Source organism: Talaromyces marneffei, chromosome 2 (assembly GCF_009556855.1).
Source record: "Talaromyces marneffei chromosome 2, complete sequence".
NCBI classification, from domain to species: Eukaryota; Fungi; Ascomycota; class Eurotiomycetes; order Eurotiales; family Trichocomaceae; genus Talaromyces; species Talaromyces marneffei.
This window is the reverse complement of record NC_072349.1, coordinates 3,718,295-3,743,240: the sequence shown is the minus strand read 5'-3', so window position 1 is coordinate 3,743,240 and position 24,946 is coordinate 3,718,295. Positions and strand designations below refer to the sequence as shown.

At 48.1% G+C, this 24,946-nt stretch overlaps 11 protein-coding genes across 11 annotated transcripts; 6 read left to right on the top strand and 5 right to left on the bottom strand.

Moving 5' to 3' along the window:
* Positions 1-70: 70 nt before the first annotated feature.
* Positions 71-943, bottom strand: EYB26_003702 (uncharacterized protein; the record flags this gene model as incomplete). The annotated part of the gene is made up of 1 exon (XM_054262996.1): positions 71-943. One exon carries the CDS (start codon positions 941-943, stop codon positions 71-73), a length of 873 nt encoding a protein of 290 aa, XP_054118971.1.
* Positions 944-2,005: 1,062 nt separating this feature from the next.
* Positions 2,006-2,878, bottom strand: EYB26_003701 (uncharacterized protein; the record flags this gene model as incomplete). Its single annotated transcript, XM_054262995.1, has 3 exons — positions 2,006-2,212; positions 2,269-2,368; positions 2,433-2,878. 3 exons carry the CDS (start codon positions 2,876-2,878, stop codon positions 2,006-2,008), a joined length of 753 nt encoding a protein of 250 aa, XP_054118970.1.
* A 1,155-nt stretch (positions 2,879-4,033) lies between these two features.
* On the bottom strand, positions 4,034-7,578 carry EYB26_003700 (uncharacterized protein; the record flags this gene model as incomplete). The annotated part of the gene is made up of 7 exons (XM_054262994.1): positions 4,034-4,950; positions 5,007-5,162; positions 5,226-5,273; positions 5,341-5,400; positions 5,472-5,654; positions 5,719-7,444; positions 7,501-7,578. 7 exons carry the CDS (start codon positions 7,576-7,578, stop codon positions 4,034-4,036), a joined length of 3,168 nt encoding a protein of 1,055 aa, XP_054118969.1.
* A 1,020-nt stretch (positions 7,579-8,598) lies between these two features.
* Positions 8,599-10,648, top strand: EYB26_003699 (uncharacterized protein; the record flags this gene model as incomplete). Its single annotated transcript, XM_054262993.1, has 5 exons — positions 8,599-8,711; positions 8,786-9,074; positions 9,149-9,347; positions 9,412-9,690; positions 9,759-10,648. The coding sequence occupies 5 exons, from the start codon at positions 8,599-8,601 to the stop codon at positions 10,646-10,648; spliced, it is 1,770 nt and encodes a 589-aa protein (XP_054118968.1).
* Positions 10,649-11,687: 1,039 nt separating this feature from the next.
* Positions 11,688-12,601, top strand: EYB26_003698 (uncharacterized protein; the record flags this gene model as incomplete). The annotated part of the gene is made up of 2 exons (XM_054262992.1): positions 11,688-11,922; positions 11,982-12,601. 2 exons carry the CDS (start codon positions 11,688-11,690, stop codon positions 12,599-12,601), a joined length of 855 nt encoding a protein of 284 aa, XP_054118967.1.
* A 1,115-nt stretch (positions 12,602-13,716) lies between these two features.
* On the top strand, positions 13,717-15,370 carry EYB26_003697 (uncharacterized protein; the record flags this gene model as incomplete). The annotated part of the gene is made up of 2 exons (XM_054262991.1): positions 13,717-14,801; positions 14,863-15,370. 2 exons carry the CDS (start codon positions 13,717-13,719, stop codon positions 15,368-15,370), a joined length of 1,593 nt encoding a protein of 530 aa, XP_054118966.1.
* A 497-nt stretch (positions 15,371-15,867) lies between these two features.
* On the top strand, positions 15,868-16,920 carry EYB26_003696 (uncharacterized protein; the record flags this gene model as incomplete). Its single annotated transcript, XM_054262990.1, has 1 exon — positions 15,868-16,920. One exon carries the CDS (start codon positions 15,868-15,870, stop codon positions 16,918-16,920), a length of 1,053 nt encoding a protein of 350 aa, XP_054118965.1.
* A 105-nt stretch (positions 16,921-17,025) lies between these two features.
* On the bottom strand, positions 17,026-18,235 carry EYB26_003695 (uncharacterized protein; the record flags this gene model as incomplete). Its single annotated transcript, XM_054262989.1, has 4 exons — positions 17,026-17,412; positions 17,463-17,676; positions 17,727-18,019; positions 18,074-18,235. The coding sequence occupies 4 exons, from the start codon at positions 18,233-18,235 to the stop codon at positions 17,026-17,028; spliced, it is 1,056 nt and encodes a 351-aa protein (XP_054118964.1).
* A 705-nt stretch (positions 18,236-18,940) lies between these two features.
* EYB26_003694 (uncharacterized protein) lies at positions 18,941-20,472 on the top strand (the record flags this gene model as incomplete). Its single annotated transcript, XM_054262988.1, has 7 exons — positions 18,941-19,058; positions 19,110-19,183; positions 19,260-19,422; positions 19,475-19,589; positions 19,636-19,697; positions 19,748-19,800; positions 19,852-20,472. 7 exons carry the CDS (start codon positions 18,941-18,943, stop codon positions 20,470-20,472), a joined length of 1,206 nt encoding a protein of 401 aa, XP_054118963.1.
* Positions 20,473-21,432: 960 nt separating this feature from the next.
* On the top strand, positions 21,433-23,155 carry EYB26_003693 (uncharacterized protein; the record flags this gene model as incomplete). Its single annotated transcript, XM_054262987.1, has 2 exons — positions 21,433-21,534; positions 21,587-23,155. The coding sequence occupies 2 exons, from the start codon at positions 21,433-21,435 to the stop codon at positions 23,153-23,155; spliced, it is 1,671 nt and encodes a 556-aa protein (XP_054118962.1).
* Positions 23,156-23,790: 635 nt separating this feature from the next.
* On the bottom strand, positions 23,791-24,933 carry EYB26_003692 (uncharacterized protein; the record flags this gene model as incomplete). The annotated part of the gene is made up of 1 exon (XM_054262986.1): positions 23,791-24,933. One exon carries the CDS (start codon positions 24,931-24,933, stop codon positions 23,791-23,793), a length of 1,143 nt encoding a protein of 380 aa, XP_054118961.1.
* Positions 24,934-24,946: the final 13 nt, after the last annotated feature.

Below are 24,946 nucleotides of genomic sequence, written 5' to 3'. Positions count from 1 at the left end.
CTTTTGAGAATTCAATTTCCTAAACTAAAACAAAACAAAGATACCTGGGTGTACAGCACACAACAAATAATCAAGCAACCTGCCTGCTCGTAGGAAACGAAAAACTATCCCTCTGCGACAACACCGCCAACAAACTCAACACCGCAATTAGAACATCAACCTCGTCGGAATCAATCACCATAACCCCTCCAGGTATAACCTTGCCATTGTCACTCTGATATCTTCCAATCTCTATCTTACTGATTGAGCCAACTCCCTTGTACAAACTGAGAACACCGCCTCCACCGGGAAACAATCTCTTGTTAACGTCCCAAGCATACGAGACAGAGTCATGCACAAAGCTCTGGCTACGTCGCGTAGCGTTAGTAGGTCGAACCGTAATCGGGTGGGAGGAGTGAAGCGAATTCGGCGGAAAAACGATGTTCGTCACGCCAAATGCTAACATTGGCGACGATGACTCCGCCAGTACTATATCATTTTGTTGTTGTTCTTGCTGTGCATTCTCCATATTCTGTAGTTTCTGCTTACGGATAGAGTCGACGTCGCTCTCATCTCCCAACGCATCCAGCAATCGCTGCTCGAATACGGGTTTGGTCACCGTCCATTTCGAGTCGTTGTACCAATGAGTCCTCGCCAGTTTAAATATTATTGATGGGTTCGGGATCTCCTCAGCCGCATTTTGCTCCTGGGAAATTGCCGTGGTGGCAATCTCCTTCGCTTGTGCCATAACATCCCCGTTGAATCCGACGTAGTCGTCGGTAAACCAACTGACCGATGAGCGATCAAAGTGAGATGAGAAATCGAAGATGGGCGTGCTCTTCTTTCCGGGCGCCCAGATGCCGGTTTCAGGGATGTAGAGGAGTTGGTTGAACTGGAGGAGAGATGGGTCGTTGCGGGTGTCGAGGGGGAGTTTAAGGATGGAGGTGCTTGTGGTGGTTGTCATTGTTGGTGCCATTTTTCTTTTACCGGCTTCTGTACAATTGCAGTGAAAGCAGCTGAATACGAGCTGATGTATTTCGTTCAGGACGGTGGTAATTGTACCCCAATCTCTCACCTTCCTATCAAAGTCGACTAGGGATACCAAAGCACCTCTTGACAGTGTATGACTGAAATGCTCTATCCGGCGATTGAAATGTGCAAATGTAGATATTCGTCACTTCAACATCCAAGACAGATGAAAGAACAACGGAGTAAATCGCTCATCACGCGAGACCTCGTCCGATTTGATGCGGGGTACTGTCAGCCAGAAGCTTACACAGCCCCCGATTGACTTTAACTAATCTCGTTGTCTGATTGCTCGATACTGACACGGTTACCCAATCCGGTATACTCTGGGATCTTAGACCCGGCGCCTCACTCTCTTCATGGCCTAGGTACCTGGTTTCAAGCTTCGTAAGCCCGAAATCGGCAGCTGCTAAGTTACCTAGGTACACCTGATTCACGGTGAAGAATTACTTCGGGGGTTGGTAGCCAGCTAATTTGAGATCCCGATATATCCGAGATAAGGGCAGGGAGGGTTACATGTACAGGTCAGAACTTGTAGGAGCCAACAGGTGATAGGATCGGCTTATATTGCAACAACCCATCTTTACAATATTATTGGTGAACATATTAGTTGATTCTCTAGGCGAATCATTCTAGGAAGAAGGGACTACGTAGTGGCATCAACTCTACGTCCATCTAATAGCCGTTGACGGAGATGTAGTTAAGAAAGAATCGATGGATTATCTGCACTACTAATCCAATTTAAATGTTGTGCTTAGTGACAATATTAAACCGTATGTGTCTTTCCTTCTCTTCTAACCCATTTTGAATACGGAAATCCCAATGGATAGAATCCGGAGGACCAATTCGATTTGAGATACAATCCTCAAGATATAACTAGGTATGTACAAGAAGTCAAGTGTGTGTCGCAAAACAGAATCGATACATAATCGTTTCCTTTTTAAATATGTGCAGTCGAACCAGAGAAACCGTTAGTATCAGGATGCAGCTCAACATGAACTTAAGCAGGCTGGTTAGGGTTGGCAGCGCATGCAGCGCCAATACAGCAAGTATATGTGCCGGTTTGGCATGTACCGAAGCTGTTAGCAGCGCTGTCGTTGGGGAAGGTGTAAGCAGCACCCTCGCAAGGTGCGAAGAATTCAGTGGGAGCAGTAGCAGACAAGTCACTACGGAGAGGGTTGACGCAAGCATTTTCACTATCGTTGTCCTGTTCAAGATCGTATTAGAAAATTGTTCAATAATGTAGATAATATTTGAACCCACTGGGCAGGTGTTAAGGTTGAACAAGTTCTTGTTGCATCCAGTGACAGCGGTGCCACTGAGTCCACCGCAGTGGCAGACAATGGCAACAGAGAAACCGTCACTGTACGAATATCAGCTATCTATATCTCATATCGGAGGGAATTTAGAAAGGAAAATGCACATACACGTAGCTGACATCAATATCAGCCACAGCCACAGTTCCTCCGTAAGGATCCACAAAGTTAGACTCAATCAAACTGTCATCACCGGTGATTCCCCAAAGGGCATCATTGATGGCCATGTTTCCAATCCAGTTTGTGGGAACAGCAATGGAAGCTGTCTGACCGTTGGTCATGGTACCGGCGCCAGTGGCTCCGGAGGCAGGAGTAGGGGCACCAGGGTTGGTGTCAAGAGATGTGGTGATGGTGTCGCCGTGACTGTTAACGACAACAATGGTCATGTACTTAGGGTGGTTGGCATAGTCAAGAGCAACAGCGACGGTATGCACTGCCACGGCACCGTTGACGGCAAGTCCATGAGTAGCCAAAGCGGTGGATATAGGAGTAGGGTTTGGCAAAGCAAAGCTAGTAGCAGCCAAAGCCAGCAAGGAGATAGCAGCGAGTGCGTTCATCTTTCTTGTTTCCTAAAATCTCGGGTATAACAGCATAAGATCTTGAATAAAGGAATGACAAGAAAAGTTGAAGCTGTAGCTTGGGGGTAAGGATCGTCACGAGAAATAAAACAATGTAGAGATCGGCGTCGACATTATATAGATCACTGAGTCGAGGCTCATAATTTCTACTTGTTCGGTTATCAGGCACGGGGTCTCGCCTTCGCCGAAATAGAGCAGGCCAGAATCCTCGAATGTTGGACTGAACTCCGAGGATCGTTCAAACTGACAGCCATATACCACCCTAATTGTGTCCATTATGACCGAAGGTTCCGCGGTGCTACTTCGTGGACAGAACGAAGCTGTTACGACGCGATAGCACGATGCTACATTTTCTTTTTGTGGTACCTGAATCTAAATATTCGTCTATTAGAGAGAAGACTGCGAGAAGGTGTTAATTCAAAGTTCAAACTTTCAGGGTGAGGACCAGCGAGATGTATGTCCACTTGTACATTAGCCCTAACTACTTTTCAATGGATATTGGACCAACAATTTATTATACACCCATCTTAATAGGATAATTGCAAACCATATAATTTCAACAATAATTATGTCGTAGAAGGATAAATTAATTTGTTGGAATTGTGGTCAGGAATAATTGTAAGAACAGCCATCTACTCAATAGTGTGGTGCGATGTCTTGTCAGCGTTGCAACAACATCATTCGAAATAACGTTTAACATTATTCCGCTGTGTGAAATGTCCCTTAGACATGCATAACCCAAATTTCTCTAGCATTGCTAGCGCTGTAGAAGGGAAGAGATACTTCAGATCCAAACTAGAAGCTCTGGGGCTAAACTGCACTTATTGGCCATACCCTAGGCCTGTTAGCCAACGAACATTATAATAAGGTTACATTTTCGACAATCCCTGGGGCCTGAAGCAAGGGCCGTGATCAAAGTTTCAAGGTCTAGAAATCAATATTGCGAAGAAATGGACGTAGGTAGCTCAGCTACGGTAGAAAGGAACAAGAAGAGTTTCAATTTCTGTGGAACTGCGAGTTTAGAACATACAATAAAAGGCAGATAAATGACCAATCCTTCATCTTCATATGGAAGTTGTGATTTAAGCCTAACTACGAATGAGATTCGTAGGGCCCCCCTCCCCATCTTTGACATCACGATCGAGGCTTCGCTTGGGAAGGTGCAAACATTGCATCGCGAGTCGGTGGGGTTACAAGTCGGGAGTCATGTGTCCCGTAAATCGCTTGCTGAAGGGGATATTGCAGAGGCTGGTTTGGCTCCTGCGGCAGCGCTGTGCTATCTACTGCTTGTAGATTGATGCTGTTCGACATCCTTACTGTGGGTTGGTGATAGTCTTCTTCCGTCGACGGGATACCGGTATTCAGCTGCCGCATACCAGCAGCTTGGATATTGTCAAGCCTTTGAGCATGAACTGGATAAGATGACAGACCCGACATTGGTCCTCTTTGTGAGTGCTGCAACTTTTGCGCGCCCAGGTTTGACGATGACTGTGGAGCCCGCTGACCATATGTTGATTCCAAACCGCCATACTGTCTTTGCTGCAGCAAAGTGGCTTCTCCTGTACTTATTGATTGATAGCGAAAATCATCTCGTCTGATCAAGCCTAGCCGATTACGGTCCGCGTCAGTTTGATAATTCTTGGTCGTCCAGATGTAGCTGCTGAATTGGTCCGATACTTCAAAAACATTTTCGAAGTAGCGACGTTCAAGACTCACAGGTCCTCCTTGGGAGTGAAAAGCTGCCAAGGCGAGAGCGCTCTGGAAGGCGTTGCGAATCTGCCGGCCATTCCAGACTGCACCGGACGAGGAGTTTTTTTGGATTTCATATATCTTGTCGGCAAGATCCACCAGGGAATTGCCATCAACATGAATGCCAGCTTTGGCCGCTTCTTGAATATGCCTTTCCCAAATCCGCACCGTCTGCATGCGTTCGAGAGATGGGTAGTACAATGACATGTGGATGCGCGATCTGAAAGCTTCATCAAATACTCCAACGCGGTTTGTTGTGAGGAAAAGGATACCTTCGTAGTATTCCAACGTACGAAGGAAAACTATCATAATATCAGTCAATCCACTGATATAGTTACTTGGAAGACGTCTCACTCACCGGATACCAACGCATTCCTGGTTGTGTCAGTTGCTGAGCGTTGGGCAAGAAACACATCTGCTTCATCAAGAAGCATCACGCAGCCCCACTCCTGTGCGAGTCGGAAGATTTCTTTCAGTTTGTCTTCGACCTCTTTCGGTGTTAGGCCAAGATCCCCTGCAAATTTCTTGGGTCAGCTACTAGGTTGATTTATGTGAACTGCCAGGTATAGTCTCCTACCGCAGGTAATTGGAAGCAATGGCTTCCGATTGCTGATAGCCGCACATTCTACGCAATGGTTAGCTTTTGATTTCGTCGAATGTCCATGCTACTACCCCTTCGTAGAGGGCCCTACCTGCTGTTGAAGTTTTGCCGACACCAGGAACGCCGTGTAGTAAGATAATAACTCCGTTTCCTAAGGCATTGGTCAAGTCAGTAATCAACTTAAACCGCATCTTCTTCATATTGTTAGATCGAAACACCCACCCTTGTTCTTCAGCAAGTCAAATTGAACAGCCGACTGAGGTTTGGCGAAATGTGATAAAATAAGAGACTGTACTAGATTTTTGTGCCCTGGTGGGAGCTGCAGCTTCTCCCATGGGTTATCCTCGGGCTCTCTCTCACGTAGGTGGTCTTTGCCATCCGGCGCTTTGCCAATCTGCAAACACGCTGCTGATATTTAGTAACTTCCTTGCGCTGCTTCGCTGGTGAATGAGAGATGAAATAAACGTACCCCATCGCCTACTCGGTAACACAAAGGCAAACACGCGGTCTGGTAGCAACAGGAGGTCGTCATCCTCTACTGGGATGCCATTTCCCCTTCGCCAGGCGAGCCACTTGCGCCCTTCTGGTTCTAAGAATTGGTCGGATAATAATGACTGCCACCGGTAGTCTTTGTCAACACCTGTTTGAACCAGCACGTCTTGTTCTGTCCTCGAGGTGACTTTAGGGATGTCAGATTCTATACGCCACCCAGGCACTGCTTGCAGCGCACGGGGGAAATCCACCATGACCTCTCCCTCAATTCTCTCGGAGAAGCACAATGCGCTCTGCGCGCCGTCGGCCAGATCGGCAAGTTTTTCACCATTCGGGGTCAAATATTGACTGCGTCCACTGAATTCGAGGTGAGAGACCTTTTGTGTACATTGGACAAACTGCCTTCCACGTTCCAACAGAGCTTGCTTATTGACAAGGTCGGTATCTCTCTCTGCCACAATAAATGGCAGGACTGACAGGGATACGACGGGCTGTTCGCCATCGAATTCATTTATTTGAAAAGTTCTCTGGCTTTGCACAAAACAAGTGCCGTTGTGATCAAGGTAGTAGCAGTCCAGCTGAAAGCTTGTGAAGGGAAATTGATATTCATTGCTCTCAAATTGACCACTCATGGCTCGTCGGCCTCCCGACGCTTGTATGACCTTCCAGATCTTCTGGGGGACACTAGAATCTTTCACATAGACCAGAGAGCCCTGGGGGAAGAGAAACCACAAATCCGAAAACCGTACAGTTTCAGGGCCAGCTGCCAATCGAGTCTGCTCAGGAATGAGCTGCTTGTCAATAAATTCAAAGAGACACCGACAATCTTTTAAGATTCCCGTTAAATCTTTCAAGTCATAGGGGGTTCCCTTCCAGTTTCCCCTTATCCAGTCGGTGTGAATGGCCGTCTTCTCATCATAGTGGGATAGATCACCTTGCTGGAATTCAGTATGAAGCTTTTCCAGTGCTTGAACTCGTGCTCGAAGTTGCTTGTCCAGGTAAATGAGCAACTTGAATGGTCGAAGAATAGATAGATCTGAATAACCAGCGCCAAAAGCAAGGGAGCCATTGGCAAATTCGTACCCTAGGAAACATCCTAGTCTCTGGGAGCTGATTCTTATGCGTTCCGGCAATCTTTCAGGGCGAGGTGGGTGGTCTTGGTCAGGTCCAGGGTTTCTTTTGTCTTGGCTTATGGGGTCCTCCTTACTGATCAACATTATGTCCGTATGGGTTGGTTCATTCAGTGGTATTTCAATGGAGTAATATTTCCCCGTTCGCCTTCTACCATAAACCGTATCCTTCCACGGTTTGTATCGGATTTCGGGAATCAGCTGATCCGTCAACACCTCCCAATTGCCTTGCAAGGGCTCGGTCTCTGTGCTTGACACGATGCTCTCTGTATCGCTCATTATTTCTCTTCTTGCGAGCCCCTTCATTTCGGGTACTCCTACACTGGGTACTCCTACACCTGGAAATTGTCCAATTAGAGCACGGAGTTGTTTGGTGCTCTCTTGTAAGACGTCAAGTCTATCTATGGCGGAACAAGCTTGGAGCAACCATTCTTCAACCAATCCTCGGGGGATAGTGTCCTCTCCGGATTCTCCATGATCGAATTGCTGGTCCCCTGCTCCTGAATCCCGCTCGGTCTCGAAGTCTATATCCGGGATTTCGTTGGATGCTGCGATGGTAGAAGTCGCCGCCTGCTTCAAGAACTCATTATCAAATGGGCGTGCTAACCAGGAATGACGGGTGAACTCACCATATTCTCGTTACCGTAGCTGTCTTTCGTTGTTCCGAGAGCTGGTGCTGAGCCAGACGGGGAAGGCGACCGAGTCATTTTCAATTAGCACCGGATAACTACTGCCACCACTGAGCCTGGACAAGACCACCACCTCGGGACTTGTATTGACTTAAGTACTATCTAGTCCTGCTGGATAACAATTGCTTAACCGGTAAGAACATGCAGCCGGGTTCGCCTTTTCCAACTAAATTTAATAATTGACTGATACTCCGAGTGCAATGACATGGGTCGTCGGCCAATCTTGCAAATCCACGTCTAGAATATTTCGTCCCCGTGCATAACGCAATACCTAGTGGAAAGATAACTGAGAACCGGAAAATATACCGTTCGACCAAAAACGAAGCACCGTTAAGGGGTGGTAATTTATGTAGTATTTCCGGCTGGCAATAGCTAACCACAAGAGCACTATCCCCGCCTTCTACACAATACATTGGTATCCTGTGCCAGTATTCGAATGAGGTTTGCAATAAACAGTTGCCCATTGATCCACCCATAATATCCTGTCTTGAAGTTCTGTTTTGATATATTCTAGCATGGTTCTCATCAGCAAGAAGATTACTTCACTTTAGTGGCTGGTAGAATCTTTCTCATTGATGTTTCTGGAAACTATAGGCCCCTAAACAGCAGCCATACCGGTATGTTGGCTTACCTACCAGTACCGTTACGGATAATTGCTTTTTTTGCCTCTGCCCCCCATATAATGTATTGGATGAGAAATACCACATGGGACCGGAGCTATGCACATCAGTGCATATAAGCGACACGTCTTCATGTGCAGCATGAATTGACTGACATGTCTTGCAGACCCTTCTACTGGGTATGTGTGGTGCGCACCACCAATCTGCAAACGTACGGTATCTGCAAACTAACCCATTCAGCTACCTGTGGCAGCTATCTATCAGCCCGTGGTTTGAGGCTCCCTGGCTAGTTGCACCTAAAAGGAAATATTCCATATTCCAAATATCGGCTCCCCAGGGAGACTAATTTCTCCTCGAACCCTCGTCAATCTTGTCTCTTAGTCAAATTTGCACCTCGCGCAGTTTTACATTCCCGGAGATGGACGACGTCCTGACACCTTGGATCGAGCGCAATGCTCCTCCTATCAACCCAGCTTGGGCATTCCAAAGAGCTATTGAAGACAAACGAACACCCCCCTCCCCTCCTCAGCAGTAAGTCTTCCTCCAACGGCCTTTGAAAATGCCCAGCGCCTCTGGTGAGGATCCGGTGTTGACAAGGCGATCAGAGTTGCGCAGCACAAAGAACGGTTTCGTACTACAATACATAATATTTTAGCAAAACTTCAGGACCCCGAGTCACAGAGTATCTTTGAAAACGCAAAAACTTGGGAACAAGTCCGCACAGAGGCCCAGAAAGCGATAGAGCACCGATTTGCGGACAAATCAAAGAATCCATTCCGCAAAACTATTCGAGCGATAGGAAACATAGCCTCGCGTCTAGAGTTTCTTACAGTCCTCATTCCTAGCAATGACTTTGCGGGAGTGCTTTGCGGCGGTCTGACACTGGCATACAATGTAGGCAGACCTATCATTGCACGATGTGATGAGTTGATTCGTTTTTACCCTTTGCTCACGAAGGCTGTCCGTAGGCTGCAAACCGCATGAGCGCATTCCGCTCAGTAATACTGAATTCTTTGGATGCATTGTCCCATCCAATACAGGATACGGCGCCATATTTCTACGTTTATGCCTGGAACGACATCTTGATGCAGAAAGCGCATGCGCTGTATGTGACTATATTAGACGCGGTGGAGAAAATAATGACATGGATTTCAACGACTCAAGGTGGTAAGCTAGCTCAGTACCCCCTATGAAGCTCATGATAATTGAATGACCAATTACTCGCCCACAGTTCGTGGTCGAATTAAGCATGGAGCGAAGGCACTGGTAGAAGGAGATGGTTATGGACAACAATTGGAGAATGCCATTACCACAGCCGTCAATCAAAAAGCGAGTGAATTTGAAGGTGCCGTTCGAGCCTGTTTGAGTATTGAGGTCCACGATATTGGACTAAATGTCCTCCATGTCGGAGATGAGCTCGGTCAAATTCATGGTGAAATGACTAAACTTCTTCAATCGAACGTGTCCTCGCAGAGCCTGGAAGACATATTACGCGAACAGTTGACACCATGTGAGCCAAAGATTATATCTGCAATCCTGGTTTGCGGGGTTTTTCTAACAGCTTGTTTTCATCACTAGTGGTCAGGACTGTAGCCGAACTCAGCGAACGAGTTGAGAGGAGCTGCGCACCTCAGAAAATTAAACTCTCCCAGAATCCAGATCAGCTCCTCGTGGCTCTTGGTTTAGTGGATATCCCATACAATGACTCCAGCATAGCAGAAGAGGTTGTCAACGTAATCGGTGCCGAGAGGAACTTTGTCTTCTTTTTTGGGCGAACCCTGGCAGGTGATGTGCAAGGGCGCATCTCCAAGGTGTTTCAAGATAGTCGATTTCAATACTGGCTTCAAAGCATGGAATCCCGGGTCCTGGTTGTCCCAGGATCCAGTCTCGATCCACTACAAGAAGATACAGTATCCCCTCAGAGCTACATGTGTGCGCTGCTCATGAGAAGCATGGCGTCGGTTCCATACATCTACCCAGTCACTTTCTTCTGTCGCTTGCATCTAGATCCAGACGACATTGTCACCGGAGCTAGAGGAATTCTGAAGTCACTGATTGCCCAGTTGGTCCTATCACTGGCGGAGTCAGACACACTAGACCTCAGCTACCTGACCGAGGATTGCCTGGAGTTCATTATGATGAATGATTTGGTCAGCTTGTGCCGCCTATTCGAGGATATCCTCGAACCTCTTAGGGCAGGCATCATTATTTGCATGATCGACGGCATCGACTTCTTCGACAATTCCTTCAATTTGACGGAATTGGACATCATCATGCCATTCTTCGATAGTTTGATACGCGCTATCGAGGCTAGTAATAGCGGCCTGGTGTTCAAGCTTCTCGTCACATCGCATATGGGAGGCGGCTACTACCCAGAGTGGTTCCCAGACCGAGTGGAGCTACCCATGGAGGACGTCTCAACCGATGTCTTTGACGTGGGGGAAAGCACAGAATTGATGATTTTCTAGCTAGCTAGCGCATGCAAGTGCTTTGGTTATGGTTATCTTCTTGTCGAACAATTGTAGTGCCGTAGTTCGTTGTTTAAGAGGAGGAGCGGCTTGAGGACCGTAGGTACCGACAGACACCCAAGTCATGTGTGTCGCTCTTTCCTGAACCGTCTTTGATCTTCTACCGTCCTCTGACGGATACTCTACTTTTCTACTCGTAAATTCCTTCATCACACCTCCCGACTAGGCACACTTTTCCAACTCGACGAGATAAGCTCTACGGTAGCGCCGTTCTTATCGAGATCTTAATCCTCCCTGAACGACGAACGACATTACGACTGACCGACAGTCCACTTGCTCCACCGATCCATTCTCGCGCAAGCCACAACACACAAAAAGGTAAGGTTCGCTTATCCACACAGAACTCACAGGTTAAATTCCAATTCGTCAATAAGGTTGCTTATCATATACTCTGTCGTACTAGTACTACCGAGGAAGGACTCAGGAGTAACCCTCAAGGAAGTCTTGGATTGGAAATGCTCCGTACGTGCAGTCCATTCGCTTGTAAACAGTTTGTTGACGGGCGGAACGGATTTGATCTTCTTCGCGCCGACAAGCAAACCACCACCACCAGCTCGTCTACGATAACGCACGGCTCAAACACGCAACAGTCGCATAGGAATTATCATCCACGAGGCTCCTCCGTCCAATGACCACCCGAATCCCCGCAGACACCGCAGGATCTCCAGCCGAGCGCAGACTAAGCCAAACTAGTGCGGGGTAACGTAAGCTGTCAGATCTCGATCTGTCTGGTCTCAGGAGTCCGATACAGTTCAGGTCAGGTGTCGTGTTGTGCGTTTAACTCTGCTTATTTGGGACTTTCCACAAACGTCTTTCAGCTCGACGTCACGTCCCCCCCCCCCATATACCTGATTGCAGGTCCGCCTGTGCTCGATCGCAACTATACCGCAACCGCACCCGCGACCGCGACCGCAGCGTAGCAACAACACCAGCCACAACGTCAACTCCAGGGCGGTACGCAGGGGAAGGGGTGCTGAAGATGTTGCAGGTGCACTCTGACCCAATCCACACTCAAACCATCTCTGCGGGCAAGCATGCTTACTCGCTGTTAACGAGGGTGTCTATCCGCTGGCCCCCGGAAGACGCATACGAAAATACCGAGACGACCGTCATCAGCGTCAACAACTTTTTTGTGGATCTACGTGTAGAGAAGCAAACGAGGAAATTAGACTGGGCGATTGCGGGTGTGCGTCTGATGGACCAAAATGATTCCAGTGCGTCGCCTTCTCGGAATAACTTATAAGACTGTCTCGATTATGCTAACGTTGAGTAGGAAGAGTAACATTTCTACATACCATCAACTCGCGCAATACGTTCCAACACATTGATACCGGCTTATTCACACAACTAGCCAATGGCGACGAGATGGAGAGTGGCACCATGATACGACCGGGCGATCCTCAAGGTGCGTTTCCTCGCCAGTACGAAGAAGTCTGGCGACAAAGGAGGCCCATTAATGTCCCTGGGCAGAACATAGCATGGATTCTTGAGGGCGCCGGGTCTCGTGTATCGCTTACGCAAAATTCCGATGGTGTAGGGTCGGAAGAGAGTAAGGAGGTTGAGACTTTTCTTGCTCGGTTGGGCAGTGTATACATTGCTATCCGCCAGCCGACTCGCATTGTGCAAACACCGCAGGCCAATGGAAGTTTTTCGTTTCAAAAATTTGGCGACATTGAAGGCGTCAGTGTACGCCATGAAGAGTACGCTGGCAAGCGGGGATGGGTTGAGAAATTCGTCACGGGGCCTGAAGGCAGAGACCTGCCGACCATGCAGAAGAACAAAAGCGACTTCATCCCGGCCCAAGAGGGCAAGGGAAATTGGAGGAAACCGACACAAAATGTGACGATCCGTGGAGAGGAATACGTTGTCCGCGGGTTTGCAGATATTTCTTGAACGTTGTCTGTATACGTTGATGTTTATATTCGGTCAGTTTCAGCCTGACTGTGCCTTTTTTCTTTTTTTTTTTTTTTTTTTTTTTTTTTGCCTTCTTTTGATACCACTTGCTTTCTTTACCGTTCGTCATGTCTTTTCGAATGTATGTGCTTGAAGCATGTTTATATACTTTCGGTTGATGCCCACCTGTTATTTACCTCGCCCTTTGTCGGTGCATGCATTTTTCCGTCTTTACTACGATGTATATTGCGCCACGCTTGATTGCGATGTGCTTCGATTTTTGACCATCGACCCAACCGCTTACTTCCCGATGCTGGTCAGCGGCATGATTTTTGGCGTTAGGCTATGCGATGCGTTGTGATTGATTGAATACTCGAAATATGATAGAATTCGGTCTTCGTTGTTCGGGTGTGGTGATTCTCCTGGCTGCAACGTTCATCCGTTACAGTCTATCTTAACGTAGAGCCAACTGACGAATACATGATCGAGCGAGGAGTTAGATCCTTATCGGCATAACTACAAAAATAAATTGTACCTGAGTACTGTCCAGTGTAGACAGATACAAAGCTTCCGAGGAAATGTGTCGTACACTACCCACGGTACAGTAGGTAGCCGAATCCGGCCCCCATCTTCCATTGTACCTTTTCGGCTACCATCATCATGGTGAACGCAGCCAAAGCCAAACAATAAACATTGGATACGATGCTTCCGTCACCAACCCAATTCAAATGGCCAAATTCGCCAGTGACGGGCGAAATCACGCCATATATCGTCGCTTTGATGCTTCGTTTTACTGGCTTCTTTTTGCTACTTCCTCGCTAGACGATCCCCGTTCAAGAAATACATACGTACAATCAATTATTATATCGAGTACTACCATGGAACCACTGTGATTCTGGGGCGTGATTTATTCTGTCTCGGTCTTGCATCCTGCGGGATTTACTACTGTACGCAGGACAGGAAGTTTCTTTTCGTTTTTGGCGCTCTTTTCCGTCGTGGCTAGACTTGGGTGTACATCGTGGGAGTCGCTCAACCTGGAATATTTCCAGTGTTCAGACCAGATATTTCCGCAGGCTCATTCTACTCGACAATAGATATCTGACTACTTATCAGACATGGGCCAAGACGTTTCCACCAAAGATACAGACGTCAATGTCACGTCTGTATCTCCCGAAGTCGTCGATGAAGTCGATATCCAACAGGGCGACAAAACTGCTCTCCCCTCAGGAACTTTCGATCCAGTCTACGAGGCCAAAGCACGCGAACTCAACAAGGCCATTCAAGCCATCGGCATGGGCAAGTATCAATGGCAGCTGTTTGTCGTTATCGGTTTCGGCTGGGCGAGTGACAATCTCTGGCCGATTGTTACGTCTTTGATTTTGACGGCGGTTGGGAATGAGTTCAAGCCGGCTCATAATGCATACCTTTCTCTATCGCAGAACATCGGACTGTTGATTGGGGCGATATTCTGGGGTTTCGGGTGCGATTTGTTCGGGAGAAAGTGGGCGTTCAATTTGACAATCGGTATCACAGCCGTATTCGGTCTTGTCGCTGCGGGTTCGCCCAATTTTGCAGCTATCTGTGTCTTTGCGGCGTTGTGGTCGGTGGGCGTTGGTGGAAACTTGCCAGTTGACTCGGCCATCTTTCTCGAGTTTCTGCCGCCGTCGCATCAATACTTGCTGACTGTGTTGTCCATCGACTGGGCATTTGCACAACTAGTGGCTTCGCTGATCGCGTGGCCGTTGTTGGGTGATTATACCTGTCAAGAAAGCGACGCCGACTGCACGCGCAGTAAGAATTTCGGTTGGCGGTATTTTATGATAGCCATGGGCGGTCTGTCGATGGTCATGTTTGTCATTCGATTTGCTTTTTTTACCATCTATGAATCGCCGAAATATCTCATGTCTCGCGGGAAAGATGCAGAGGCTGTGGCTGTTGTGCATGAAGTTGCGCGCCGGAATGGGAAGACGTCTGATTTGACGCTTGAAGATTTGACGAAGTACGATGCTCTCGCTGAGCGGAGCGAGGATGGTGTCAGAGCGCAACAGACATCTGCCGTAGCGGCGTTGGAGCGCAATCTTGAAAGGGTCAGCTTCACGCACGTGCGGTCCTTGTTTTCGACTGCGCGGTTGGGAATATCGACGTCGATGGTCACGGCGATTTGGGCATTTATCGGGTTGGGTTATCCGCTATACAACGCGTAAGCTTCCTATCTTTCGGTACGCTTTGGAATGCAATGACCAAATACTAATTCCACACAGCTTCCTACCTTACATCCAGGCCACTCGAGGAGCCGACTTTGGCGACGGGTCAACGTATATCACCTACCGCAACGAAGTCATCATCTCCGTCCTGGGCATTCCAGGCTGTATCCTGGGCGGCTTTCTCATCGAACTCCCACGCTTCGGCCGCAAGGGTGCTCTTGCGCTCTCCACAACCCTCACCGGCGTCTTTTTGTATGCATCCACGACAGCAACAACCTCCAACGCGCTGCTCGGCTGGAACTGCGCGTACAATTTCGTGAGTAACATCATGTACGCCGTGTTATACGCCTATACACCGGAAGTCTTCCCCACGAAAGACCGTGGGACGGGAAACGCGATCGCGGCATCGGCGAATCGTATCTTCGGGGTCATGTCGCCGATTATTGCCATGTTTGCGAATCTGAACAGTGCGGCGCCGGTGTATGTCAGTGGAGCGTTGTTTATTGCGGCCGGATTGTTGGCGTTGCTGTTGCCGTTCGAGTCGAGGGGAAAGGCCAGTCTGTAACGCTTTTGTGTAGTACCGTATCGTAACTATTGCTGTGTCAACACTACTATCGTCACATATGATTAATTGATAAATGTTCCATCTACATATAGAGTAAGTTACTACGAATGTAGCAGTAAATTGGAAAGATTCAAACCAGAGCACGTGCACAGAATCTCCGTAGATTTTCCCAGGATTTGGTGAAGCATTTACCTCGGCTTGGTCTCGTAGTCTGCAGATCGCACCACCAGTTCAGACTAGCTTTTCGATGCTTTCACACTTGCGATGATGATGCCTACCGAGTATACTCTGTAACTCGCAACTTTGCTAGGTCTGTAACAGCCATGTGAGTGCGGGGAGTTCATCTTAGAACTAGATTAGTAAATAGTGGGCTCCATAACGATGGTCATATATATCTTGGAGGCGATGGACGCTATAGAGGCTATACCGCCAGTCTTTGTCTTACTCTTCTTTCTCTCTCACATCCTTTTATGACCAGATTGACGCACAGCGGCAAAATGTCAGCCCCCAACCCCAAAGACTCCATGAAATCTACCTGGCGCAGCACACCCAAAGACTCCTGGACAGTATGGCACTGGCTCTTCGAAGTCATGGGTATTCACCCGACAACCCTCGACAAAGCCGTTCCCATCCACAGCAAGGAAGAGCCTATCCCATACTTACCTGAATGGAAGGAACATCGCTGGGTGCTGTCGCATGGCGTTATACCCTTGGTGCTGCATCAGACGTATGTCGCGTACACGGGCCAAAATTTGGGCGGTGTTGCGGCTTTCGTCTTGTACACCGTTGCGTTCAAGGCGATTGCGATTAATCAGTTGCATATGCTGAGGGGACTGGGGCATAAGTATGGTTTCTTCGACGGCGATAAGCATGCCAGGGATGATGTGCCTGATGTCGGTGTCGCCAAAGTCGCGCACTCCTTAATGTCGACGTCGACGTTTCGGCCCATGTTTACTGTTATGTTGGCCTATAATTCTGCGGCGACGCCCCTGGCAGAGTTGCGGGCGAACTGGGCGTGGGCGATTGTGGAGGTTAGTTTGTATGGAATCATACTCGACTTTTGGTTCTACTGGTATCATCGCTTGATGCATGATGTGGACGCATTGTGGAAGTACCATCGCACGCACCACCTGACCAAACATCCCAATCCACTTTTGACGCTGTACGCGGACGTGGAGCAGGAGTTTTGGGATATCGCGGGCGTGCCGTTGTTGACGTACGGGTCGATGAAGTTGATGGGCATGCCCATGGGGTTTTATGAGTGGTGGCTGTGCCATCAATACATCGTCTTTTCGGAGTTGGCTGGTCATTCGGGGTTACGGATTTATGCTCGAACAGCAAGTCCGCTGACTTGGCTGATGAAGTTGCTTGGTGCAGAGCTCGTAATTGAGGATCATGATTTGCATCATCGCACAGGCTGGAAGAAGAGTCATAATTATGGGAAGCAGACGAGATTGTGGGATAGAATTTTTGGGACCTGCAGAGAGAGGATTGAATCTAGAGAAGAGATGGTGGATTATGGGACGGTTGTTGATATGCCGTGGTTTTAACTTGCGCTGGTTACGTATTGACGCTCTTATGCGCTGTAAATGCTTTGGTCTATTCATAAAAACACACTTTTGTGCCTGCTAACCAAGTGATTGCTGCTATTGCTGCTAAATACTCGATCGTAATCCACCATAGAAATTCTCCGACCCCCGTCTAGACGGAGACGTCGTCAGATGATGCAAGCTCGATTCACCAGCTGATTCACCGGCTGAATCATCAATCGCACCATGCACACGCAATTGAGGCTGCGACAAGAAGTCAAGTCCACTATGAGATGCCTCCGCCGAGACGTTGGGCTTCTTTAGCGTTGGAAGCTCAATGCCCGATTCGATATCTTTGTTCGCTTCCGATGGTCTGCCACAACCACGACTTCCACGACTGTCCAGCCCGACTCGACTGGGACGTCGCATCCAATAGGTTTGTATGCGGTCGAGGGCGGTTTTGAAGTCGTCTAGAACGACGATGTCGCTGAGACATTTAAAGATGAATGATAACTATTCCGTCAGCCAGAAACCCCAGAATCGGAGGAGAAGAGAAAGAATACCTTCCAAAAAGGCTCCGCCCCCGATGCAAGACCCAAATTTATCACGCCAGCCACGCTCAAAATGTCAAGTACCACAAATATAAGAGAAGCACAGATTGAAAAAAGCATGACGCCAAACCGGGGACTGAAGCGGATGAGTTCTATCAACCCAAAGTCATATTTTGTCTTGATGATGTATAACAGCGAACAGAACGTAAAAAGCCACCACGGATCACTGCAAATATCAGCTGTTATCCTTTTTCTGTCTTAAGTAAGGGTAAATACCGAAACAAAGGCTCCCACGGCCTGATTTTGAGAAATATCTCCGTATTGCCGATGTTGTTGAAATAACAGAAAATAGAGTACAACTCCACGATCCAGTATGGCTGCGCTAGAATCACGGTGTTGATATAGAACGCTGACCAGGGACGCGACAGGAACGGCCGGATCTTCATCCATGCAATGACATTATGCAGTGACCAGGAGCAAAAGAGTAGTATTGAGGTCACAGACAAGAGCCATCCGTAGACTGGGAAGGTGGTGAATATCCAGGTTCCGTAGCCCATGCCGAGGATTAACTGCAATCATGTCAGCAGACAGACCATCCACCTGAGATTTAGTGAGGTAGCTACCTCTGCAAGAATCAGGTTGTGTAAAAGCACACTCTTTCGCATATTGGCTACCGTCAATGCTGCCATGACTACCAACGCTCCCACCATCAGGCTCTGACCCCAGGCCTCGAGAACTAGAGCGTCTAGCTCTGTCGGCCTATTAACCGGTCCTGTGGCGCTCATTTTTGTAGATTCATAGCATAAGCTCCGAATTTCGCAGTGGTAATGAATAGATTGCTATTCTTCATCGTCGGCTGATTCGATTTCTCGCTGTACGTAGTATGTTCGCGCCGTATTCGAAAAGGGGCGCGGTGGCACTATGACTCAAATATGCTCAGCAACACAATTTCTGCCTTCAATATTCTTCAACCATCGTAAAGCGAGTCATCATACCCTCCATCCAAGACGAATGCTTGTGTGATGCGAAATAGAGAAAGAAAAGCAAAGAAAGGACATCGCCATCCAATAGCCTCGATAGTCCAAGAGTTCCCATGGAAAGAAATGCGGAGAACACCGACCCAAGCCTACGGACCCTTTTTTTTTTCCAAGCTCAGAGTGAACACAGAGTCCAGACAGGCTCAAAAGGGAGGCCGAGAGCGCACGAAGCCTTGCCAAACTTTTTGAGAGAGGATCAAAGATACGGAGCCGACAGTCCAATTGGCCGGAGCGAGATGATGACGCAGCGGACTCCACTAGCCTTTCTTGGAATAGTCTCATCGTAAAGGGACTAGCGCTGGACAAACGAAATAGTCACGTGTTGATAAGATAAGACTCGGCTATCCACAAATTTTTGTTATCTCAAACCATCTCTATGATCAACAAGAAGAACACTGTGGTGTCATTTTAGATACAGGGCCTTGGTGGATCGATAGACGAAAGGTAAATACAATGGGCAAAGTACAACCCAAAAAGCGCAACAGCTCCTCCGCTGGATCGCCATATACGAAAAACATGCCGAGCGGGTCCCTCAAGAAGAATCCAATCTTCAAATTCAACACCGATATTGGTATTACTACAATCTCTATTCCTCTAGTACTGTTCATGCTAATTCATACAGGCCAACATATACTCAAAAACCCCGGTATTGCAGACGCCATTGTCGACAAGGCGAATATCAAAGAACATGAAGTCGTTGCAGATATGTTCCCTCCCCTCCTCCCCCCCCCCAAAAAGGAAAAAGGTGGTTCGAAGCTGACGTTGAGTACAGGTCGGTCCTGGAACGGGTGTTCTAACACGGCGTATCCTTGCAAAAGCCAAGTCGTGCACGGCGATTGAGTTGGATCCGCGTATGGCCGCTGAACTTACGAAGATGGTTCAGGGGACGCCGATGCAGAAGAAACTCAGGATTATTCTTGGTGATTTCATTAAAGGTAGCTCTCTCTTGCTCTTTCTTGGGAAGAATTATGTCTGATGTGAGGATAGTTGATCTCAAGGAAATTGGGCATTTTGATGTGTTTATATCCAATACGCCGTATCAGATTTCTTCGCCGCTTGTGTTTAAACTCCTTGCTATGCCGCGTCCGCCGCGGGTGTCGGTGTATGTCTTCTTCCTGTATGGTAAGGGACGAGGCTAATTATGACAGATTAATGGTGCAACGAGAGTTCGCACAGCGTTTGATTGCCAGACCTGGCGATGCCATGTATAGTAAGTACTCCGTTCACTCAATTTTTGACCGTCAAGCTGACATGCCAAAGGTCGTCTAAGTGTCAATGCACAATTCCACGCAATCTGCAGCCATATCTTAAAGGTACCTTAACCCTGCTCTCTAAACTAAACAAACATTATTGACAGACAATAGGTTGGCAAAAACAACTTTTCGCCACCGCCCCAGGTCGAGTCCAGTGTCGTCAAAATCGAGCCTCGACCTGACCGGCCCGACATCTCTTGGGAAGAACTAGACGGCATGCTACGCATTTGCTTTAACCGTAAAAACAAGACTCTGCGCTCAAGTTTCTTTGTGAAGCAAGTACGAGAACTCATCGAGCGGAATTGGGTGACGTGGGCATCCATGTTCCCTGATCAGGTGAAGAAGGAAGATATGGATTTTTTGCAGGGGATCGGAGGCGCCGAAGTTCTTGATGTGTCGATGGAGGTTGATGGCGAGGAAGACGACAATAACCAAACCCTTCAACTAGAGGGTGATGATGATGACATGATGCAGGACATGCAAGACATGATTTTTGGCACATCAACCTCGGAAAAAACGACAAAGAAAGATGCGCCAAAACTATCCGGAAAGACAATATCAATCAACGGCATCAGCGTCGACAGAGGCCGATTGATACAACTCATTCAAATCAAGATTCAGCGCGCATTAGACAAGTTTGGATTGTCGGATAAGCGGAGTCAGAAATGTGATGAGACGGCGTTTTTGCAATTGTTGCATGCATTCAACCAAGAAGGCATTCGGTTTTCCTAGTTCGTTTGTTTATTTTTTTTTTTTCTTTTTTTTTATGTGTTGGGTGGAGTTTGATACCAAAAGTGCATATACTACGTATGATTTGAGCAAGACTATTATGAAAGCGAGTTAGATCTTTCTACTATGCATGCCCACTTCGATCTAGATAATGCAGGTCGTTGTCGGCTATTACCAAAGGCCGACATACATAACTCCGTCCACTCCATGAGTGTCTACCACAAGTCAATATTGCATGATACTGCTAGTGATGAACATGTTTCAATTGAAGCTAGCTATATCTATGAAACACGACGAGACTGGCATGGATGCATGGTTCCAGGCAAATAGCAGATTGTGATCACATGCGAAGTGATTCAACCAACGAGTTACAGTTTCAAGCCATTAAATGCTTAACCCTGTCGAGCATCGACCTACATTCCCAAACAATAGTCACAACACAAGCCGCAACCCATCTACCCCTTGCAGCATCTATTTCTCGTTCCACACATACATCCTACGTGTCTATGACCCTACTATCAATATCGAAATTCCAATGACATCCATTGGCCCCTCACCCATCTGATCCCAATAAGGACACAGACAAAGCTCCTGCATACCACTTCTGAGGTCCATCATTCCTCTTTCAAGCCGAAACCCTTACAAACCTACCAAACTACAAGGGTAAATACAAGAGCAAAAACGCCGCCGGTATTTCCATCCCATCGAGCATCAAAAAGGAGAGAGAAGGGGGGAGGGGAAAACAAGCCTTTGCGCGACGGGAATGTTACACACTCCAAAGGCGATAAGATGGGAGATATACACCCATTCCTTCCTCCTTCGTCTTATTTCCTCTTTGTTTTTTTTTTTTTTCTTCCTTTCTGCTTCGATGATATTCGTTTCTGTCGACTGTCGCTCGTTATTCAAGAACTTTAACTGATATACACTCTTTTGTCTGATCGAATTACTAAACTGCGCACGGAAATGGCGCCTATTCAATTCTTGTTTGCGTCGGCCATTGTGTTTTCGGCGGCTGTTGCAGCCCCGATTGATACTAACTATGTAGGTGCTGGGAAGGTGGGCGCGGTGAGTTGAATCTTCCAAGATTGGGCAGTGGGTATAGACTGATTGAGGATAGTCCCTTCCGAGCAAGCATCAAAGCGAACCAATGCGCATGGCGAACCCGTCCATGTCCAGCGCGCCTGTGATGAAGGTCGATACGCAGGCCATGAAATTGGTTGCTGAGAAGGCGGTTCAGACGCCTCCCAGTGGTCGACAGAGTCCTGGCGTGTTTCACATGTTGGACAAGTTGCCTATCAAGCGAGAGGAAAAGGAGGGCATGGCACTGCCCCAGCTGGATGAGATCACTGATCTGTTGACGAGTGCCAACTCTGTTCCCAAGCGGGAGGGAGAGGTCAAGCCACGTCAATTTGGGTTTGTCAAGAGTCTCCCTGAAGCTCTTAAGGAGACTGAAAATGTGGAGGACTTTGTCGCCAGTCTGCCGGTTAAGCGTGATGGAAACGTGATTCTCGAAGGTCTGGGTAAACTTGATAGTGTGCTTCAAGGTACTCCGACGCGTGAGACTGAAAAATCAAAGGCTCATGGTGAGACTTATGCCGAGAAAGGGCTAAAGGGATTCAAGGGATGGATGGATCATGATTCGATGAAGAAACAGAAGGCTCCAGATGTCCCCTCGGCAGCGGACCGGCGTGGTCTCAGTAATGTTGCCAAGAGAGCTGATCCTGTGAGAAATCTTCTCAACAGCATCCTTGTAAAGCGTGACACTGAGGGAGCCACGGCCAAGGCTCATCATGAGACCTATTTCGAGAGAACAGTCAAACAAATCCAGAAATGGGTTCACAATGGGGAGGAAGGCAAAACATCATCTGCAGTCAAGCGAGACAGTCCCGCCGACACCATCACCAATCTTATCGGCAGTATTCTCGCCAAGCGTGGGCAAATGGCCACTGACAAAAGCATGGTCGACGCAATCGCAAAACGTGACACTGGGGGAGCCGCGTCCGAGGCTCAGAAAACCTATATCGAGAAAACACTCGAAGGATTCGAGGGACTGATTTACCATGGATCTAAGGACAAAGAAGCAGAACTTCCAGAAGTAGAATCAGCAACCGAGTCACTCGGACTAGCTAAAGGACCCAAGGATACCAGTCCCACCGACCCCATCACCAGTCTTCTCGGCAGTATTCTCGCCAAGCGTGAGCAAATGGCTACTGACGAAAGCATGGTCGACGCAATCGCAAAGCGTGATATTGACGACGCAATCACCACCGCTTCGGAAACTCTCAACGGCATCGCAAAACGTAACGGCCTAGACTCCGCCGACACACTCAACAACGGCCTCAACATTCGTCAGCTCGATATCCTCTCGACATTGGAAACTAATACTTTGAGCAATGCCGGTAATATGGCTGGTGATCTTGGAAAGGCTGCTGCCGGTAAACATCGTCGTGGTAATGGCGATGCAGGCTCGGTTGCGGCTGATGTTGCTGAAGGAGAGCAGACTTTGCAGGATACCACGGCTGATGTCGGCGGACATTTGGATAAGAGACAGGTTCCTCCCATTTCTGGAGCCGATGCTTTTGACGTCCTCAAGGGAGTAGTTAGGCATCCGGATGTGGCTTTGACACCGGTTATGGATGGCGTTTTACTTGGAGGCAAATCGTTGAAGGATATGAGTCCTCAGTAATCCTCTTTCCTGGGCCGCAGTACCTGATCGTTGCATGCACTGGAAATTTAGCTCTCTAGAGGAGTAGGATCCCAAGTCGCACGGACGGTAGCCGGTGCACCCATTTTCAATTTTGCACTGCGATTTTAGCTCCTTAGAGGGGTTGACAAGAATACCTATACAGTATGTATGTATGGCCAGCCGCATTGTTGAACGTTCATATATCCTTTTTTTTTCATTATGTGTTTCTTTGGATGCCTTGGATTCTGTTCAACTTGTCAATCCGGGTTATCATGCCGAGGCACTTGTTCTCGACTGCTTGATTCTATTCTATACGTTTAAAGTCCTGAATCTGATGCTTTATTGTTTCAACGTGCTGTGCATGATAATTAAGCGCCGATTGTGACAGGCCTGTATTCCATACTCCTAGTCAGTGACTCGAAACTGGGACCAAAATGTAGTCGCTGTATAAGTATAAGAAAGAAGGCCAAAAGTCCCAACACTAATGAAATTCGTGAACATAACATTATCGGTGGAAGAGTAGAGTCACCAGCGCTGGTCAAGCCAAATGCCGAGTGAGGCAGGATTAAAAGTATAGTCGGGTAAAGGGTATCATCAGGTAAATATTTTCAAGAAAGAGAGAATCAATCGGCTCATTAGTCATCAAAATCCATATCGTCAACCTCCACACGAGAACCCAGTGCTTCGCGGCCCTCGCGAATCAACGCCTTGAGCTGGTCGTTCATCTTTTGGATGCTGGCGTCCTCCTCGCGCTCTCGCCGTCGAACTTGAGCTGCGAATCGCTGGGCCTCTCTAGACGCTGGACTTCCAGGCAGAGATGCCCGGGTGGGACTGAGGGGTTGTTTTAACGGGGTAGATGGGCGGCCGGTTAGTGATGATGGGGTAACGGTTGCAGGTTGGAGAGGGTTCAGAGTAGGTCGTTTAGTTACAGGTCGGAGGGGATTTACAAGCGATCGACGTGACTGGGGACGATGCGCTGCGCTTCGTCGTGGGACTTTGCGTGAGAATTGTGTAGGACTTGGGCTTCGCGCCGATGAAAATTTCAGCGATGGTGAGTCCTGTACGAGCACCCAGGATTCTTTGTCACGTAAATGTTCTGTATCTTCGTCGGGATATTGACCTGGGATCAGAGTGGAACCTCCACCCGAAGTAAATGGATCGTGTTGAAGATCTGATTGCCGATGACTCGCTTCTTTGGATACAGGAGTTCCAACCTGATAGCTATTTCCCCCGCCAGCAGCAAATCCACGGAATGCATTTGTCCAGCAAAAGTCCCAAACTCTCCCTACCACGGTGAATACGGTTCGACCCCAACCCGGCGTTGTTGGAGTTGACGCCTGCGTTGGTTGTGTAGCCATTTCAGTAGCCTCGCTGTGACTGCGTTTGCGACTTCCCACGTCTTTGTTGCCGATTGTAAGGGCTGGCTGCTGGTCTGTGATAAGAGAGTTGTAACGATATCGGTTTGGTCGATAGTCTTGTTCCTCTGCTAGTTTTTCTTTCGAGTCCTTCAGATCTAGTTGTCGATGATCCTCACCGCCATTGGCAAGAATATAGTCTGTGTTGATCAAAGATAGTGGTGATGGGCCTTCCAGTTCCGTCGATGACATAGGATCCCAAGCTAGAGTGCGCACATCTGGGGCCTCGCGACGCATGCGCTTTCGGGTCGTTTCGGTGTCGGGTGTGTGGTAGATCGATGAAGTGGAAGAGGGAGTATGAGGAGGGCGGAAGAGTTGGGTTCGCATCCGGAAGGGCGTGTCATAGTCGGGAAATGAGGCCATCGTTTCTGCGCCC